This window comes from Argopecten irradians, chromosome 11, assembly GCF_041381155.1.
Source record: "Argopecten irradians isolate NY chromosome 11, Ai_NY, whole genome shotgun sequence".
NCBI classification, from domain to species: Eukaryota; Metazoa; Mollusca; class Bivalvia; order Pectinida; family Pectinidae; genus Argopecten; species Argopecten irradians.
This window is the reverse complement of record NC_091144.1, coordinates 21,850,058-21,869,503: the sequence shown is the minus strand read 5'-3', so window position 1 is coordinate 21,869,503 and position 19,446 is coordinate 21,850,058. Positions and strand designations below refer to the sequence as shown.

General features: G+C 35.1%; 4 protein-coding genes across 4 annotated transcripts; 3 read left to right on the top strand and 1 right to left on the bottom strand.

Moving 5' to 3' along the window:
* Positions 1-2,968: 2,968 nt before the first annotated feature.
* Positions 2,969-5,530, top strand: LOC138335004 (M-phase inducer phosphatase-like). Its single transcript, XM_069283896.1, has 8 exons — positions 2,969-3,109; positions 3,318-3,389; positions 3,588-3,734; positions 3,979-4,122; positions 4,421-4,519; positions 4,753-4,883; positions 5,065-5,182; positions 5,401-5,530. Exons 1-8 carry the CDS (start codon positions 3,035-3,037, stop codon positions 5,425-5,427), a joined length of 813 nt encoding a protein of 270 aa, XP_069139997.1. The 5' UTR covers positions 2,969-3,034; the 3' UTR covers positions 5,428-5,530.
* Positions 5,220-17,920, bottom strand: LOC138335000 (uncharacterized). Its single transcript, XM_069283892.1, is given in 2 exon segments — positions 5,220-10,337; positions 17,853-17,920. A coding segment is annotated over 1 exon segment (2,172 nt). The 5' UTR covers positions 10,328-10,337; positions 17,853-17,920; the 3' UTR covers positions 5,220-8,155.
* On the top strand, positions 10,556-13,876 carry LOC138335005 (uncharacterized). Its single transcript, XM_069283897.1, has 4 exons — positions 10,556-10,689; positions 11,435-11,565; positions 12,407-12,495; positions 13,065-13,876. The coding sequence occupies exons 1-4, from the start codon at positions 10,583-10,585 to the stop codon at positions 13,473-13,475; spliced, it is 738 nt and encodes a 245-aa protein (XP_069139998.1). The 5' UTR covers positions 10,556-10,582; the 3' UTR covers positions 13,476-13,876.
* Positions 13,938-17,014, top strand: LOC138335001 (uncharacterized). Its single transcript, XM_069283893.1, has one exon. The coding sequence runs from the start codon at positions 14,291-14,293 to the stop codon at positions 15,803-15,805; it is 1,515 nt and encodes a 504-aa protein (XP_069139994.1). The 5' UTR covers positions 13,938-14,290; the 3' UTR covers positions 15,806-17,014.
* Positions 17,921-19,446: the final 1,526 nt, after the last annotated feature.

Sequence of the window (19,446 nt, the reverse complement as noted above, 5' to 3'; positions counted from 1 at the left end):
TCGTATATTTATAAGGTAAGGAGAAATCGACATCTACTTCCGTTAATATCCTCAATGTGTCTGTGGTCATCTCAATCACACCCAAGCCGTCCCGGGGCCCCGGGGAGAGGTATAGTACTCGATCACCCGTGGTTTTATGTACACAACTGGCGATGTTTTTACAACACCCCGTTTCAAAGTTGATTAATTAATTAATTCTGAAAACAAGCAATTACAGTAATGACACGTTCTGTACAGTTAGAGTTGATTTCTGTGTTGGTATCGGCTACATACCATGTACTTCGGGAAAATACACATATGAAGTAAGGGAGATTACAAATTGTAGATAAGTCATTTACAAGATAATTGTATCTGATGTAAAAGTTTCTCTATACATCGTAGATGTATATGTATAGATATTTTCTATACATCGTAGATGTATATGTGAAAGAGAATAAAGTTGAAAGCCAAAGAAAATAATTCACATAACATCTATAATATTATCTATCCATGTAATAATTATCATTAAATTATCCTGATACACTTAAATACCTATAAGGTTTAAGCGATTTTTAAAGATTAAGAGATCTTAGGAAACATATAAGACACATGTTTTGTGTATTTTGCATAGATATACATGTAGACACTTACGTTTACGTGTAACACGGGCTATTGGTTACTAGATCTAATATCGTTTATTGAACATTTATTCTGTAGTCACCAACAACAATTTAAAATGTCATCAACAATTTGAATTAAAATAGAGATGTTTGTTGTCACCGGCAGCCTTTTCTTTGTATATAAATGACTTAATTGAAATCCTTAATCAGGCAAGATGCAGTGTCAACATAGACACAATAAATTTAAGTGCTCTTTTCTACGCGGACGACATAGCGCTCATCTCGGCGACAAAAAGTGATCTACAAAAGTTTTTGAATATTGCTGGAATGGTGCTTCAAGTGGAGAATCGCAATTAATACGACAAAGTCCAAAAATTATTCACTTAATTTCGTCCCAACTCTTTATCACGTACGGAGTCTGTGTTCACCTGGTACAAATGAGTTGGAGATATGTAATGCCTATAAAATTTAATAGGGCTGTGGTTTGATGAATACCTAGATTTAAAAATGGCGGTAAAGGAACTTGCAAAATCGGCCAGCCGAGCTTTGGGAATGTTATCATCGAATTTTATAGCTCCGGAGGATTGAGTTACTCTGTTTATACAAAGCCCTATATAATGGTTTAGTAAAACCAGTTTTATTCTATTGTTCAGCTATATATGGGGTCAGACTGAACACTGCGTCATCAATATAACGTTCAGAACAGAGCTATTAGATTGTGCATGGGAGTCTCGAAATCAACAAATTTTATTATATGCAAATGCATATAAATAGATAAGATAACGGCTATGCCTATATTAATGTTCTCCATGATGGTGTATATAATTCAATTAATTAATTAAGATATTATTTTAGTTTATATTATTAACTGTGGATATCATGTTTAGCTACACAACATATTGAAGTGTTTCGTCTACGCTGTAAACTAAAAACATTGTCAGCGGATAGACTGTTATATAAAGTGTGTAAATGGTCCGAAAGGTATGGCAGATCCTGGGACTCAAAGACATACAAACTGGCTTCCATATATAAGGTAACTAATATTATAAACTGTGCTACATCTATACGTACTGCTGTGAAGTTTATTAAGCAGTGTGTTTTTAGGTATGATGAGCAGACCTGGTTCACGGAAATATGGAATTTTGATAGAAATGTAAACGGAAATAAGCTTAGGACATATAGAACTTTTATTTATTTTTAACTGTAAAACGTATTATGATTTAAGGAAAACTTACATACTTGATAAGCAACTGTTTTATGTGAACATTTTGAATGTATGTTTTCTGATAATCAACTTATCTTTTTAATGAATTGTGATGTTTTACAAATTAGTCTTGCTAAATATATCTTTTTAGCGATGACGAGAAGGCGATCTCTATTATTGTAACCTTAACTTATTATAACTTTAGCTAATAATGTTGTTTTATTCACATATATTGTCCATAATTTTAGTACATTCGTGTCTCTTAAGCCAAGTAATTGCTGGGCATTTTTACTAATGAAGAATATTTTTTTAATTGTAAATGTTGTGTAAAAATGTGTGACACGTTAATAAAATATATTGTTATTATCAAATATTTTATTGTTAAATGCAATCAAACACAGGACATGATAATTGTGAACATTATCGTCATCGTCCTCTTGTTTTACTATTAAATCTACCAATTATCAATTAATTAATAGTGTTTTATTTGTCGACCATGTACCGATATAATGATTTTAATTACACCGGACATCCAACTTCATCAAATTGATTATTAAAACAATTACGTACAGACGTGTAGTAAAAACACCAAACAGTGTGTATATAAAACCCCGGGTGATTGAGTACCTCTCCCCGGGGCCCCGTGACAGCTTGCATTGGTTGTGACCTGCGTGAGATGAGAATAGACACATTGAGGATATTGACGGAAGTAGATGTCTATTTGTTCTTACCTTATAAATATACGACCTGTCTCTGAAGTCCATATCAACTTTGCCTTCCATAGCATCCACAAGTCTTAACGAATAACCGATAACAGTATAGTCTACACTTCACGTACATTGTAACTTGTTTATTATCGTAAGTATATACTATGTCATACATATATATACATATTCAATATTACATTTGATTTCCAGTTAATTAAACAAACAAAACCTTACTGCTACATGTAGTCTTGAATCAAAGGCCACATACTTATCTAATTAATTAAATTCGGCTGATGATACTACATATAATTCAAGTAAGATGAAATTTACATAAACAATGTCTTTAAAATGAAATTTTGTTTGACATCTGTTGCACTATTCTTATAACATATCAGACAACATTTTGGTGCATATGTTCATTAACAGTCATTAATTTTATGTATTGCTTTCAGGTCATGGAATCACCTTTGACCTTCACCCCACGCCGTAGCCTTGACTTTGATGAGGATGAGGTCAAATCCCTGATGACCCCGGAAGTGAAGAAGAACATCTGTCAACTGTTTGATGATGAGGATTCTGGACTAGGGATGGGTAACGGGGTGAGTGTTTAATATGCAGAAATAGAGGATTGAACAAAAGAAAACACCAAAAGAAAAAAAAAACATGAGATACTAGAAAAACAAATTATACATACATGTACAATTATTTCTTTCGAATTATGAAATAATACCTCAACATTGATTGCTATTGTTTTTGTTACATATATGTATAGTGTCTTGATCTAATTAGCCTGTGTTTATGTTTCAGTGTGAGAGTCCAGTCTACTACAAACTTTCTACAAGACTGGATTTCAGTAACGTGTTTGCTTCCCCGTCAGAGGTAGGTAACTAGGAATATGCGTAATACATATACACGATAAATATATAAGTACAAACGAAACAGAGAAAAACAACTACATAAGGCATGTCAATAACTGATGTATACATTATAGATACGGACGTTACATATACAAGATTCCAAATGTTTTACGTCAAATGGTATCTTAATATATGTTTCTATGTTTGTTTTTACTTTCAGACAGCTGATGAAAACGACAGAAGCTGCTTCAGACGATCTCTCTTCTCAGGAAAACGGCGACGTGATGACGACAAGGATTGTTTGTCGACTCCGTCCAAGTTACAGAGGAGAGACGAGCCCGTGTCCCGGGGATCATCGTCATTTGTGGTAGGTACAAAGTCAAATAATCCTTATTAGTTCTACAAAAACATGTTTGATGATGTTTTTCTGTCCTCTTCTCATTTAAAAAGTGAATCATAGAAAAAGGATACCGATTCAATTGATATCTGCACAATGATTGGATACGGTACTTTTTTTAACTGTATTGACTGCCAAAGTTTATTACCAAACCAACATTGTAATGATTACTGTCTATCAATAGCGATGCTAATTACCATTTTATATTTTACAGGAAAGTCCAGTATCACGTGACGTGAAGGATGCTGTAAACCGTTTGGTACAGGAGGAGGATTTGGTTGGGGACGGGACAGACACGTTTTGTCTGCCGACCATCAGGGGCAAACACCAGGACCTCAAATCTATTTCTGCTGATACGGTAAGCGGTTTATATATATTTTAATCTATTTTTAGAAATAACAAGACTATAAAAGCTCAGTAAGTTTAAATAAATTTATTACACGAATATAAATGCACCAAAATACACCGTGCTATAAACATACTTTATGAACCAAATCAACTCGAATAAATGTACACAATACAGCACAGGTGCCATAAATTATCTGCCACAAATCTGCGATCTGTCAGAACCAAATCATGCAATCCATAGTTTCATCAAGCTACTGTTCAATTTTGCTTATTTGCCTCAATTATTCATTTTATTTTCATATCAACAGATGGCAGATATCCTGACCGGAAGTTACGATGACGTCATCAGTAATTACAGAATCATCGATTGTCGATACCCGTATGAGTATGATGGAGGTCATATCCAGGTATGTAGCTTTGTAACGGTTTAAGTTCCCTCGATCCTTTTGTATTTTGTTTTGACAATGAAATTTGTTTAAACAGAAACCAAACGGTTACCATGGTACATGTAAACTTGCAATATCCAAATCAAGATTGAAAACGCAAGAAAAGTATTTTTCGGCAAAATTTATCCACAAAATATTGATAACTTCACAATACAAACTTTGTTTATAAGAAAATATTTTCTTCCTTTCCACAGAATGCAGAAAACATGTACACACGTGACCAGGTTCAGCAGCTACTCCACGACAGACAGAGTTGTGACGTCACCGGGAAGAGAACTGTTCTCATCTTCCACTGCGAATTTTCATCAGAACGAGGTCCTAAAATGTAAGTTGTCAAAAAAAATGTTCGACTGATTGTACTTAGATTAAACACTTTGAATTGTGGAAAGCATAAAAGATTAAACTATTTTAACTATACTTTAAATATGAACAAGCTTACGAACGCACACTGTTAATGTACAAAATTATCTCTGTCATTAGATTAATTTATTATGTACTTTTTATAGGATGCGATTCTTGAGGACCCAGGACCGTGCTCAGAACGAGGCTAACTACCCGGCCTTGACCTACCCCGAGATGTATCTCCTTGATGGCGGATTTAAGGCTTTTTATCAGACTGACAAGGTGAGTGTAAACAGTAAAACAAAACAGTAAATAATCATGGAAATTGTACAATTTATTGAATATGATAAAATAAACGGACACATTAATGGATAAAAAGAGATGGTCTTCAAATGAATAGATATAAAAAAACTCATTGCAATAAGAAAACGATCCATGAATCAGGTAATCAATTTTATTTTTGTCTATATCTATAAACATCACTATATTTATCTTTGTAGACCCTCTGTTATCCTATGGAGTACTAGCCCATGATTCATCCTGGTCACGGTTAAGATTTACGTCACTTCCGGTCGAAATCCATGTCTTGGTCTGTTGGAGACAAGAAGAAAACCAACTGTTGGCGCCATGTTTAAAGTCTCAACAAGCAGAAGTGTCTTACTTTACACTGACTCCCAACTTAATACGATATAAACGACTTTGGATCCTGATAGTTATTAGCCAAGGTGTTGGATGGTTCGTGAAAATATAGACGATTTTTATGCTGAAGAAGTGCTAGAAACACATAAAATGTGCTAAATGACATTGATAACATGAATGAATTTATTACTCATTGGAGATCTGTGATATTTAGGATACAGAATAATGTGTTTTTATTACCAAATGAGTGAAGTTTCACTTGTGTTGTATGGACAAGTTTTAGCTTAGTCACATGAGGTGCTATTTATAATGAAGTGCTCTTATCTTTTTTATGTACATGTATATTAATGCTATTCAAATGTTCATACATATAAAATAATAAAAGATTAGGATAAAAAAGTATTTTGTTGTGTTTTAAATGTGGTTATAGGAAGTCAAACTAGAGACCTAAATAGGCTATCTGTTTATCTGGAAAGATGCATCTGTTGTTTTCATGAGATATCTTACAGATATAAAAAATATCCTATTCATTCGACATCGTATGAAAAATATCCATAAATAACTGATAACTTTTCTGGGAATAAGTTCCTACGTGATTTCTATATGGCCGCCACTCATGCCTGAGGAAGTTACAAAATCTGTTGATCACTTGTCTTTTACCAGACAGAGTATTTCCGGGATAGAAATAAATTGATGACATCCTTAACATCAGGTTTTGTATATCCGGTATATACATCTTCTTCCATACATGTACATACATCATGACGTTCAAAGAAATGAAGAAGTCATTAAGTAAACTTATCACACTTTTGTCTTTGATAATGAACGTTTTGCCCATGCGGTACTGGTGCTGTCCGCGCCGTCATATCATCGCCCGTGCTGATATCACATTATGACGTCATAATTTGATATCAGCCCGGGCTGATATCAGTTATCGGCCCGGGCTGATATCACGTCATCCAGGGTTTTCATTCCGGATTTTAGAGTTGCCGCTTCGATTCAGTTTCCTGCAGACGATAAGTTGAAAAACGGATACAATTTTCAATTTCAAAATAGCTCTCGGATAAACGTATTGAGACAGATATCAGAAATAGCCTGTTTCATGATGATTTTACTGGAGATTTTGTCTTAATTAAGATCAGGTCGAAATGAGTTTTGTCCACATTGCCGAAAACAAAGCATTGCAATTCATATTAACGTGTTTGGTATAAACGAAATAAACGACATGCGTTTGCCAACAAGAAAAGACGCATGAATAAATCAGACAGTTTGATAGTTTAATTTTCCCGACGAATTCATAATTTCTGTCCATTTTAAAACTGATCATTCTGAAATGAACCCGCTTTGCCGGAATTTGTTGAACATTATAAATTTTTATGTGATAGTTAGCCTTCACTAGGATCTTGTTAATTTTGTTTAAAATACATATTTCAACTCGTTCATTTAACCGGGGATTATGTATTTGTAAAACATATCCATGTAATGAAGTTTTTCCACTGTTTCAACATTAATCTGCCTACATTATGGCCAGTTGAATATCGGTCATTGATCCATGTGTTTTAATACATGTTTTTAAATTATTGTTAAAATTTCTTTTTTTTTTCAATATGTGTGATAAAAGGGTTATGATATGACAATTTTGATATCGCACCCTTTATCAGCCCTTGACCTGATATCAGCCCTCGGGCCTGCGGCCCTTGGGCTGATATGGCGGTCTCGGGCTGATAAAGGGTGCGATATCAAAATTGTCATATAATAACCTCTAATTACACCGTGTACTGTATCTGATAATTTTAGCAATTTAACATTTCTAATAAAAATCTTACTTAGAGGCGATGAATTTCAGACCAGTAAGTCTAACGAGTATAATAGGAAAAGCTTAAGAAAAACCTGTTAATGTCGGTTTAATCTCTAGATTTAAGCTGGATGTACATGGATTTCATGAAGATATTTCCACATAGACGATTGCTGAAATCAACTTATAACACTTCTAAGGTAACACATACATGAAAATTTTAAGAAAAATCACAATCTTCAAAATTCAATCCTACACACTGACAGCTTCAGTTTGAAGCTGCCATTTTTTTACCCACTGTAAAAAATCCCATTAGCGTAAATGCGTCAGCTCATTATATAATCAAGCGGTTCAAACGCTTTTATGATCCGACGAACGTAATCTTCATCCGGTAGAAGCTCAGTGCTATTGCTCTTTATTTGCAATCGTTAAAGTGATAGACCACCTTCCAATATAATCAGCTGACATCAAACGGAATATCAGTTACGGAAATTAAAAAAAATCTTCCTTTTCTTATATAGGTTTCCGTTTCAAATGGGGGGGGGGGGGGTGTTGGGGACAAGGATAGAGTGTGAATAAACCAATAAACAGAAAATTCGGCTCCGTTATTTCCATGAATCGAACTTTTTAACATTGCATAGACAATTATTACTGAAACATCTGGCTGCGCCCTTTAAGGCCTTGCCTTCAGTCATATTATAAGTATAAAGAGTCAGTAAATGAATGTCAGAATGAAAATGATGAATATCAAATCATATATCCAGTAAACAGTAGTATCACATAAGGGACCGTACTTAGCCCCATTCTATTTGTTGTTTATATTAACAAAATACCATATCATCATGGCCATCACATGAACATCGTAGTCTAATGTTAACAAGACAGGCAATATAAACCAGAGTTGATCGTCTCACAGGCTTCTCCCTCAAAGCCCGACAGAGCACTGTAAAAGCCTGATCGTACTCCTCGAGCTGAATGTGGCAGTACGCTAGGAGGTTCAACGCCACGGCTTTCTCTGAAATGTTATCTAGGTCACAGCACCGAATCATATCGGTACGAGCCCTCAGCTTTTCGATGTTTCGATCCAGCTTCACACTGCACCAAAACCGTAGGAAACACACGTACACGAGCGGGTCTACCGTGAGGATGTATCCAAAACAATGGGGTCCGCTGTTGACATGTTTTACACTAATCCAAAGGGAATCGAATTCGATCTGAAACGGAGTAGGGAGAGTGTCTTTTTCCATTTCCAAAAATATCAAATCTGAGATGCACGACATCTTATCGCCGGTTAAGAAGTTCTCTTTCGCTCTAAGTTCCTCAATGGACGGTGATTCTAAATACAAACCAATATTCAGATGTGGCAATCTTCTGTATTCTTTGTATTTTTGAACAGCGAGGAATTTCTCAATAATTCTGTTACAAGTGTTGTAGTTGCCATCTATCATTTGGAGGTGACAAATATTGGCGGTGCTATTCACATCCTCGACATTCACATCCTTGAGAATTTGTTCACTGTCTTGTCCGGAGTGTGATAGTCCGCTGACCATGACGAACCGCTCCTGAACGTCATGCAGAATTTTTCCAACTATCTCTATTTCTTCATTGCCTTCATATTTCTTGAAAACCGTAGCTAGCCTTTGCTGTACTTTTCTGCACCAGATACACAATTTGTGTCTGTAGTGAATGTCTGAAAGCGCGTTTTTAAGAATCGCGCTCAGAAAATTGCTTCTTGCTGATCTTAACACTGCTTTTGCTATATCAAATATATTCCCCTTCGAGGTTTCTTGCATCAGTAGCAGGTCGTTCATAGGTAGATGCTTTTCTGATAAGATCTCCTTCATGTATCGTCTGGCATCCAGACATGTGTGTAAGACACTCCCTTTTTGCGCTGAAGGATACCTGTGGGTGAGTAAGTTACAGGTCCTGATAAAATAGTGCGGGCAGCAATCATTCTGAATGAACGTGATTAACTTATCCAAACAACTTTTAACTGCAGAAAGAAGTTTCCGTGGCTGCCAAAGATCTTTGTGTGATTCCTCTATAGTCCAGAATAGAGTCGTTTTGATGATATAAGAACTTATGACAGTTGGAATTTTCATTTCGAAATATGATTTCTTTAGTCATCGAAGTAAAACAAAGCAATTTGTTTGGATTTCATTCATCTCGTGAACTAATTCTATTTCGACGTGCGCAAAAGATATTCTCCAGTCCAAATATGCAAGTTCACACTCCTTACACCCGACCGGTACCACATAGCAACCATTCGGAACATGCTTGTCAATGAATTCTTGGGACGGCCATCCGTTGTGCCGGTATCGTAATACCCACTCGCTAGCAGCTGAAGGCCATTCGGGACACCAAAATCCAACGAGTAAATCAATGTCTGCATGTTTCGCATGACCTGTGTGTGACCTAAAAAGTCTCTTGGTAGACAAGCATGGGCCCGAATAGGCCAAAGTCTCCCTAAAGGTTTCACTTATTCCGAGGAGCGCGTTATGTATTTCTTTATGCATCTCGGAATCGCCAAGCCAGTAAACTGCGTTGGTGAAATAGACACTACCTAACGCTGAACAGTATTCAAACAATCCATTCTTAATATGATCGAAAGGATTCAAAAAGCGCTTGCTCCCTTTGTTCTTTAATTCCAGTCGAACATATCCGGAATTATTGGGACAAGGTTGCATATGAAAATTCCAGGTTGACTTAGGAGCATCAAGACTGAGTTCTTCATACACCAAAGCTTGTTTGCCAACAACCATGACATCGATATCGCTACTGCTACTGCCAAGATTGGACAAAAGGAAACCTTCACCAGTACTGCCAAGCAGTTTAAATTCATTGATCCAGTCGACGCAGTTAAAAAGCATTAAGGCAGCTTCCGTTACTGGTAAAAACCTGTTCAACAAGGCACGGGACGCTCTTAACAGTAAATGACTCCCGTCCAGCTTAGCGTGTAGACGTAAACTACTTTTCTCTTCTTTAGTCGTCATATTGGAAAGTCTGAAACATAATTTGAAGTTTATTATTCAAATAAGACATTGCAAAGAAGACATTAATTTTGTTGGATGATGTTAAATATTTGTATGATATACTGTGGGTATCAGCTCCGAGCAATTCTAAGGAGATATATCTCAAAACCACACAGTCTTGTACCTAGATAGATAGATCTTATAGTTATACTGTTTACCCTGAATATCTTACATGCATCGTTTCATGTCGCGAAATAGTTATTGTTCACACGAGTTATGCCCCTTGTTTTTACAACAGGCGCCAAATTCTCTGAAAACAACATGGCGGCTGAACGTAAAAAGCAAATAACAAACAAGGAAGGCCGTCAGGTCAGTACATACAAGTAAGTTTATATTGAGATGTAGATGCTTGTAATATATGCAATTAATGTTCGGTCGATGCATATGCGGGGAAATAATATACGTTAATTTAGAATATCTGTTAGAATATTTGCGATTTGCACGGTGAATATCAAATACATACCCAGGATATATTGCCCGGCATTGCAAAATTATATTGAATGACATAAATTAATATTAATTATATATCATTTACGTTGTAAACCAACACTTGTGACTACTAGTAATACAGAAATTAATTTAAATGGGTGTATAGGGGTGGGGTGGGGGGGGGGGGGGGGTGGGGGCGTTAGGCCACCTACACTACATGTCAATCGGGGGGGGGGGGGGGGGGGGGGGGTGTTACAAGATGTATCCGTAGCAAATATATATAACTCGTTGGCTTGTGTCTCATATTAATCAAAATTGTTAAATAACAATATTAATATATATTTTATATATATATTAATATTGTTAAGAAATAAAAACAATAACGACTGAATAGTAAGCGCTTTCGCCCCATTTAAGGGAGCTCTTCAGACTGTTTATTATAAATATGATGGTGAATAAACAGTCTGAAGAGCTCCCTTGAATGGGGCGACAGCGCAATGGGGCGAAAGCGCTCACTAGTCAGTCGTTATTGTTTTTATTTCTTATAGATTTCATCCATAAGGATTTTTCTTTAAATTTATCATTAGTATTGTTATATATATATGATTTTAAATATTTATATATATATTTTGATTTCAGTGAACTACTTAAAGTATCATATGCAGAAAAAGATACTGCTAGAAGTTATTCAAGGCCAAGTGATGGTGATAAATTGTGGCCAATCACAGTTGAGGACAGTAAAAACAAGAAAGTCAGAATCCACTACATTGGTGAGTTTTCATATTGATTTATTTTATTTACCAACAGCAAGGGTAATTTGGAAATGTCTTTTGAGTTTTTCTAGGGCTTGTGTTTTATTAGTTTAACATCCTCTTAACAGCCAGGGTCATGTAATGACGTGCCAGGTTTATTGGTGGAGGAAAGCCGGAGTACCCGGAGAAAAAACACAGGCCTGCGATCAGTACCTGACAACTGCCCTACATAGGGTTTGAATTTGTAACTCCAGAGGTGGATCGATGACTACTGATGATGATCATGGGTCATGACACCTTTACCACTCACTCACGGCAGCCCCCTAGTTTTTATATAACTGTTGAAAAATTCTCATGCAACCAGAACAGACATTAGTAACTGAGCCGAAATTACCAAAACAAAAAAATTCTGTGTCTAGACTACATTATGGATGGAGATGGTGTTGACCATACATCATGCTTAAATTATCATTGATTTCATGGGTGATATTTTACACCATTTAAGTCATTTTACTTGATATAATTGATAAATCTAAATGCAGTTGAACTTGTACCTATAGAATAGACATTACATGTGACTATAGCTAGGTGCTTAGAGGGATGAAGTTCAAACTCCAGTCTGATACATGTACATGTACACTTTTAAAGAATTGAAGAATCCATATATACATCTATATTTATCTACATGTACTAGCTATCACAAAATAGTATGAAGGTGATAATGCATATTTTTTTATGTAATGTCTTTTTTATCTGCCATATCTGTAGTTTTTCATTGGTGGTTAATACTGTAATTGTTCAAGTTATCCCAATTAGTAACATGGGTATTATCATTTACAATATTTTTGTGTTTCTGCAGGCTGGCCAAGACGTTATGACGAGTGGCGGAACAGGGAGGATTTGGTTGAACTTAGTGTATCAACCAATACACTTTGCAAACAACTTGCTGTAAGTGTTTTGTTAATTAGCTCATCTGGTTAAGACCCATCTGAGCTTATATTTATGCGATATTGTGTCATCGCAGTTAGTCTGTCTGTCAACAAACTGCTCTGTCTGTTTGATACTCTGTCAGAGTCAAAATTTTATCAGTAGCATCGTTATTGGATGGGGAAACAGATACAAATTATTTGTCACCGCAGTTAGTCATTGATTGTTATTGTCTTGAGAAAAAATATTATGTTAAGCTGACACACAGATGATTATGAATCTACTGATGTAACTATCAACACCTACCTACAAGGGCAGATAACTCAGAATATGATTATGCACAAAATAATTAAATTGATGAGATGGTATGTTGCAAACCAAAGTAAGGTCACTGTGACATTGATTATGTAATTTTAAGAATTACTTATTCAGACTGCTTTGATTGCTATGAGGGATATATTCTTCATTCTCTTTTTGTCCGTTTATTCTTGTGTTTGTTATTTTCTGATTACTGAATCAATATCTGTTACTAGTTCATTGATACATTTGATATATTAACATAAATACTCTATTTCTGCTTTGTCTTGCAGGTCCAAATTAAGGAGCGCTTAGCAAGCACAACGACAGATTCGAGGATTATTCTTCGAATTGCAATAACTGATTTGGAAGATTTCAAGTCTCTTCAAGAACATGCAAGCGTTTACAAGGTTACAACACACAGGATAGTGTACCATATCAAAAAACGTCAGAGTCTAGAAACACCACTTGGTGTGGGATGGGACTATAGAGTAATAAATGAATCTGGAGACAATTTTTATGTAAAAACAGAAACAGTGAAGTTCTGGATGTATAAGCGCCAACCACTTAAAGAATACATAATTTTTCCAGACCATAAAGTGGAAACGGCCATTGACAGAGGCGTTTGCCTAACATTCACGTTTGTGATGTGTGCAGGAAACAATGCGTTCCTGTGCAAGTTGCTTAATAATGATTTGCTGTGAGAAAATATGTTTTACATGTAACAATCTATAATGTAAAAAACTATGAAAGGCAGTTTTGTAATGTTGTAAAACTAAATTTCACTCCACTAAATTTCAGTCATATCTATATGTATATTACAGTAGGTAATTATAAATTATGTTTATTAGCAAATATGTTCTTTTCAATATTCTAAAATCAAATTTTTGGAATAAGGGTATATCTGACAGCATTTTTCAATATATTCAGTTACTTGAGGATCACCTAAATGTATCTTTTATTGTTAATAATCAAGAGATCAAAAATTTGAAAACTATTCTTCATAAGTTGAAGCAAAACGGATTGCAAGCATGCAAAAAAGGTGGCAGACAGTACGCAGAATTCTTAAAGACGTTGAAAAAATCAACTTATAACTGGAATGTATCATTAGATCGCCACATTTTGCAAAAGACACTTGAAGATTCTACTGAGAAAAGCACATGAGCTTGAACATAAAAACAATACATTAACCGAAACTGTACGTTTTCTACAGAATGAAAATCAGGTGTTAAGTGGTAAAGTAAAAAATCATAAGAACATTGTGCGAGATAAAAGTGAAAAAGATGAAAATAACTGTTCCAATGCAAGTTCTACACGAGGGAAAAGGAAGTTGTTTGAAGATTGTAGTAAATCTCATCAGTCTAAGTTACGAAAAACAGAGGTAGAAAAATGCAAAAGTGCCTTATCTTTTTTACAAGAGAATGGATGTCAAGTCACCTCTGTCAACATATTACGCAATGGAAAATGTGAAAGCTTGAAACTTTTTGAGAGAACTAATGATGATGGCAAAGGGACGGGTATGCAGGGGGATATAGAAGAACTCAATATGTTGATATACATATTAGATTCGTTTAATATATCCCAGAAAGCTTATCATGAAGTATCTATGCTTTACAAATCACTACCACGGAGTTACAAGCTGTCGCAGTATATTATTGCAATGAATAGCAATTTCAGTATTACGGATACTCCAGACGGTTGTGGAGTTCAACAATCCTTGAAAGAGAGACTTCCGGTTGTAGTTGAAAAACTAATGAAGGATAATTCCAATTTTTCTGAAAATGACAATGTGCTGCACATCAAAATTTCTGGAGATGGAACAAGAGTTGGAAAACATTTAAACTTGGTAAATGTGACATTTACAATTATGAATGAATCGAGATGTGGATCGGCACAGGGGAACTACCCTCTAGCAATCATCAAAACTCCAGAAAAATATGAGGAATTACAATTGGGTCTGTCGGACATCTGTAGTGATGTAAAAGATATGCAGGGCACAGTTATACAGATAGCACACAGAACATTTACTGTAAGAATTTATTTGGGAGGAGACTACAAGTTTCTTTTGACATCCGTGGGGATATCATCTATACAAGCTGAATTCACTTGTATTTATTGTAAATGTGGAAGGAAAGAAAGAGGAAATCTATCAAAACACTGGTCAATGTCAAGTGCTGATCAAGGAGCCAGACTTGGTTACTTTGAAGAATCATCTGGAGGAAAGAAAGCGAACAAGAAAACTTCATTCTCAATGGCAAGGAAGCCTTTGTTTGAAAATATACCTTTGACAGATGTTGTCATTGATACATTGCATATGTTTCTTAGAATAAGTGATAAGCTTCTTTCTCTCTTGATTACAGAAATCAGAATGCTAGATAATATTTCATCAACTTCAACTTTCAGAACAGGGTTAGATTTAGAGAAATTTCAGCATATGAAATGCTTCGAAAATATTTTGCAACAACTTGGGATCAAATTCAATTTTCACATCAACAAGGAAACCAACAAACTTGAGTATTCAGACCTTCAAGGCCCTGAAAAACATGTATTGTTTGATAAACTGAAGATATCCGATTTGCACTTGGATAGCAAAAGATCTGAACAAATTCAAGATATTTGGGATAACTTTGTCAGTATTATGTCATTGCTGTCATCAGAAGATCCAGATCCAGATACTCTTCATAGACTTGTAGATGAATGGAGCAACTTGTATGTGACAGTATATCAGTGTCGAGACTTTACACCGTACATGCATTTATTGAGAAGCCATGTACCTGAACTTGTGGAGAGACACAAGAACATTGTGAAATTTACGCAGCAAGGCCTGGAGAAGGCAAATGACAACATTACAAAACAGTTTTTCAGAGCTACTAATCATAAAGGAAATGCAGCTTTAAAGCAAATTATTGAAAAGCAAAACAGGATGTTTGCCCTTGAGAAATGTCAACGTCAGAAAGAAAAACAAACAATCTGTACAAAGTGTCACATTGAAGGTCATCGTAGAAACAAGTGCCTTGAAAATACTAATGTTTGAAAATCATTCCCTAGATTTCAGAATTCACCAGTGTCAAATAGCAGGCATGAGTTTTATGTCTACCTGCTCGAGTACATATTTTGCCACATAAAGATTTCATAAATTTTATGTGTTTTATGACCAAACTAGTTAAAGGAACTTTGAAAAAGAAGTAATTTTATATTTCAATTACATGTATCTGTTTATCAGTTGTTGGACATTTCAATCTATATGTGATACATGCCTCCAGGTGGATTGTGATATTGTGGTCACATTGAATTTTTTGTGTGTTTGTCCTTTTTTAATTTGATGAAATATATTTTTTTATATTACTTGCTTTTTAGCCATCCATCATCAGATGGTGGGCTATTCAAATCGCTTTTTGTCCGTGGTCCGTCGTCTAGTTCTCAGACAGTACTGATGGGAACATTCTCAAAATTCATCTAGGTTTCCCTAGGACCCTAGTGGTGCATATTGCATTTTGTAACTGATCGGTCAACAAGATGGCTGACCAGCCGCCATTTTGGATTTTGTGAGTTACCGCTACATGTATTTCTCAGAAGTAATTGAAGGGGTCTCTCGCAAATTCCATACGTATGTTACCAATTGGTCTCAAATGCAACATGCACAACTAGGACCCTAGTTGTGCATAACACCTTTTTAGACTGATCGATCAACAAGATGGCCAACCGGCTGCCATCTTCTATTTCATCATTGAAGTTTGTTAACGCTATTTCTTCAGAAATTACAGAAGCAATCTGTCTCAAATTTTATATTTAGTATGTTTGAAAAAGTTTGAAAAGCAGGGAAAAGATCCCTCTTTCCATAGTCCGGCATAGATCACAAGTTCTTTGGTTAGCGTCAAGATCCCTCTGGGATATCTTGTTATACAATTTTTATTTACATTTAAATTACATTTTGTGTACCTTTATTCATGATATGATAAGGTATGGTGCTCTTATTTGTTACATGTAAGTTCTGAATACTTTTTTTTAGAAGAAATTTTGCATTTAGGGAATAATGTGTTTATTTTCCTTTTGTTTTTATTTTGAAAAATATTGTTTGTTTTATACATTTCTGATTTTTTTTTTACATTTGTTATTATTCGTGATAAGCCAAGATATGGTGCTGTTATTTGTGAACTTTTTTATTATATTTTCAGAAATGATTGCATCAATTGAAATGGTTTTGGTTTCTATCAAATGCAATTAAAATTAATTATTTGTACTAGCATCACTTCTTCATGTATATTCTTTTATTTCAACACAGCATGGGGTTTTCTTTCCTTGCAATCAAAAATTTAATTGTCAAATATCATTTCTTGAATATAAAATAAGTTTATTTCATTTATATATATATATCAATTTTCTACTGATAAATCGTTTGCGAAAAAACTAGAGCTCTTCATTGACGTTTTCTTGAAATATGTAAGGAACGACAACTCCGTAGTAGAGATATGGGGTATAAAATTGCGACTGCACCGGGTGATTTCCCGTGGTTGGAAAAGGCTAAAGTGACGACCTTTTTACTGATTGGCTGATACAGGAAAATCCTTCTATCTATTCTTAGATATTTTGTTGTGGTTCAGGCAAAGGAGCTCGATGATTGGTTGGTTTGTTATAAAAATAGACTCTGTAACACCTTGCTCGACTATGCAAGAATGGCCGATGAAAGCGGGGATTACGCCTCGAGACTCTCCACAAACATTAAAAATGACGTTAGTTTTTCAAAGGACTGTGATATAATTACAACTTTATGGTTAAAATGGGTATTTCATGTAGTTAATGCATAAGGAACAGATGTATATGTTTGTTGATAGAGCCACAATCCAATATCGAAGCTAATTTAATGTTGAATTTCGACAGTTTTGCTAGACCTACTGTCGACAAAGGGAGATAACCAATTATTCGTGTGCGAAGCTGTATTATTCCGGCGTATGATGGATAAAGAGAACAAATCCTGTCTCGACACCTGATGCCTCGACACCTCCTCATATAACTGGATGACAACGCATCTGAAATATGAAGCACAAACTTTACAAAGACACAATGTATAATTTTACACTTACTATGTCAGTGAACTAATCCAGTATTAAACTGTCTATCCTTCCCCAAGACATTTTTGGTTGTACTGTTGTATAATAAATGATTGTCTCATTTCATGTGGATTTTATAACAATACATGTATTTATTTCCTTATAATAATAGTCAGTTATATCCTGTTTACTGAGTGTTGCAAATATAGATGCTTCAAATACTATAGAACATGTACATCGACACTCGTATAAGCCAATATTTCCTGTTTCCTGAGTGTTTCAAATATAGCTGCTTTATTAAGTACTTGAACATCGACACTCGTATACTACCTTACAATTGTGAGTAGCAATTAAAGGTTATATGCGGATAAAAGAAAACCTCATGTGCATGAAGCCAAAGTAAATCAAATAAATATTTAAGATCAACGTTGCTCGGCGAATCAACGTTGCTCGGCGAATAAATGACAACTTAGCTTGCAATAATTAAGGAGGTTTTAAGCTCTTGGAAGTTGCGATAGCATATGTTGCTATTCTGAAGAAAATAAGTTTCATTAAACATAGATGCAGTAGGATAAGGTCTGCGTAACCCTTTCTCTGTCACGCCATGGTAAGCTTTTCGCTAATTGCAGCATGTTTGTATTATTTACATTTTAAGATTTGTGGTTGTGCAGCGCCATAAAAACTGGGATATTTTCTGTTTTCTCTTGAATGTTGAATACAATCATGATGGTTGATCGACAGGATTTATCTCTCATTTCTTTATTTCGTTTGCCTACAATATAGTCTAATGTATCGTTCACATCTTCGTTTAATTTGTTGTCATGTTCTTTGATGGTAAATTCCCTAGTTTGTGTTCGAACATCAGAACTTTATTTCCCAGTGTGTTTAACCTAGATGCGTTGGAGATCTTCATCTTACCTAAGGATTCGTCAATTTTAGTGAGTGTTTGAAAGGTGGTAGAACAGCCGTTCAGGTCCACGACATTCCAGCTACGCATGTATTTCCTTCTTGCGATTCTTTCATGCTGTACGTATTCTTTAAGTTTAGAACACTTCCTACAAAAACCTACCTCACATCCATTGCAGAGGATAAACAACTGTAATACCAGGAGAGCACTCACGTATTACACGATGATCAGGTATACTCGTTATTTCTTGGTCTATTGTTTATATTTGTCTGTGAAACCAAAAGTAATAAAAGAATTTGAAAATGAATATATGCCATCTTGATACTTGTTAGTGCCGCCAATGTAAGGCAATTGCAAGTGTGTAGGTATTATAGGTAATATATCATACAGATAAACATAGTCCATGCATGGCAGCATTGCTTACACTATACCGTACTTTATGTTCATTTCCATAACTGGTAAAAAAAATAAAAAAGAGTCTTATCTCAACCACAGATAACACTACTTGGTATAACCGTAATTTTGAAGATTGACTGCTCCTAGTTTTATTACACATATCAAACAACCCATTCGGAAAATATAACTTTGATGTATCCCGGGACAAAACGTCAAATTACCATAAAATCTAATCAGTTGTCAAATAAATGGAAATATCTCAACAACGAATATTCAACTGTATGCTTTTTCATTCATTTGTCTGGTATGTACTTCCATTTCCAT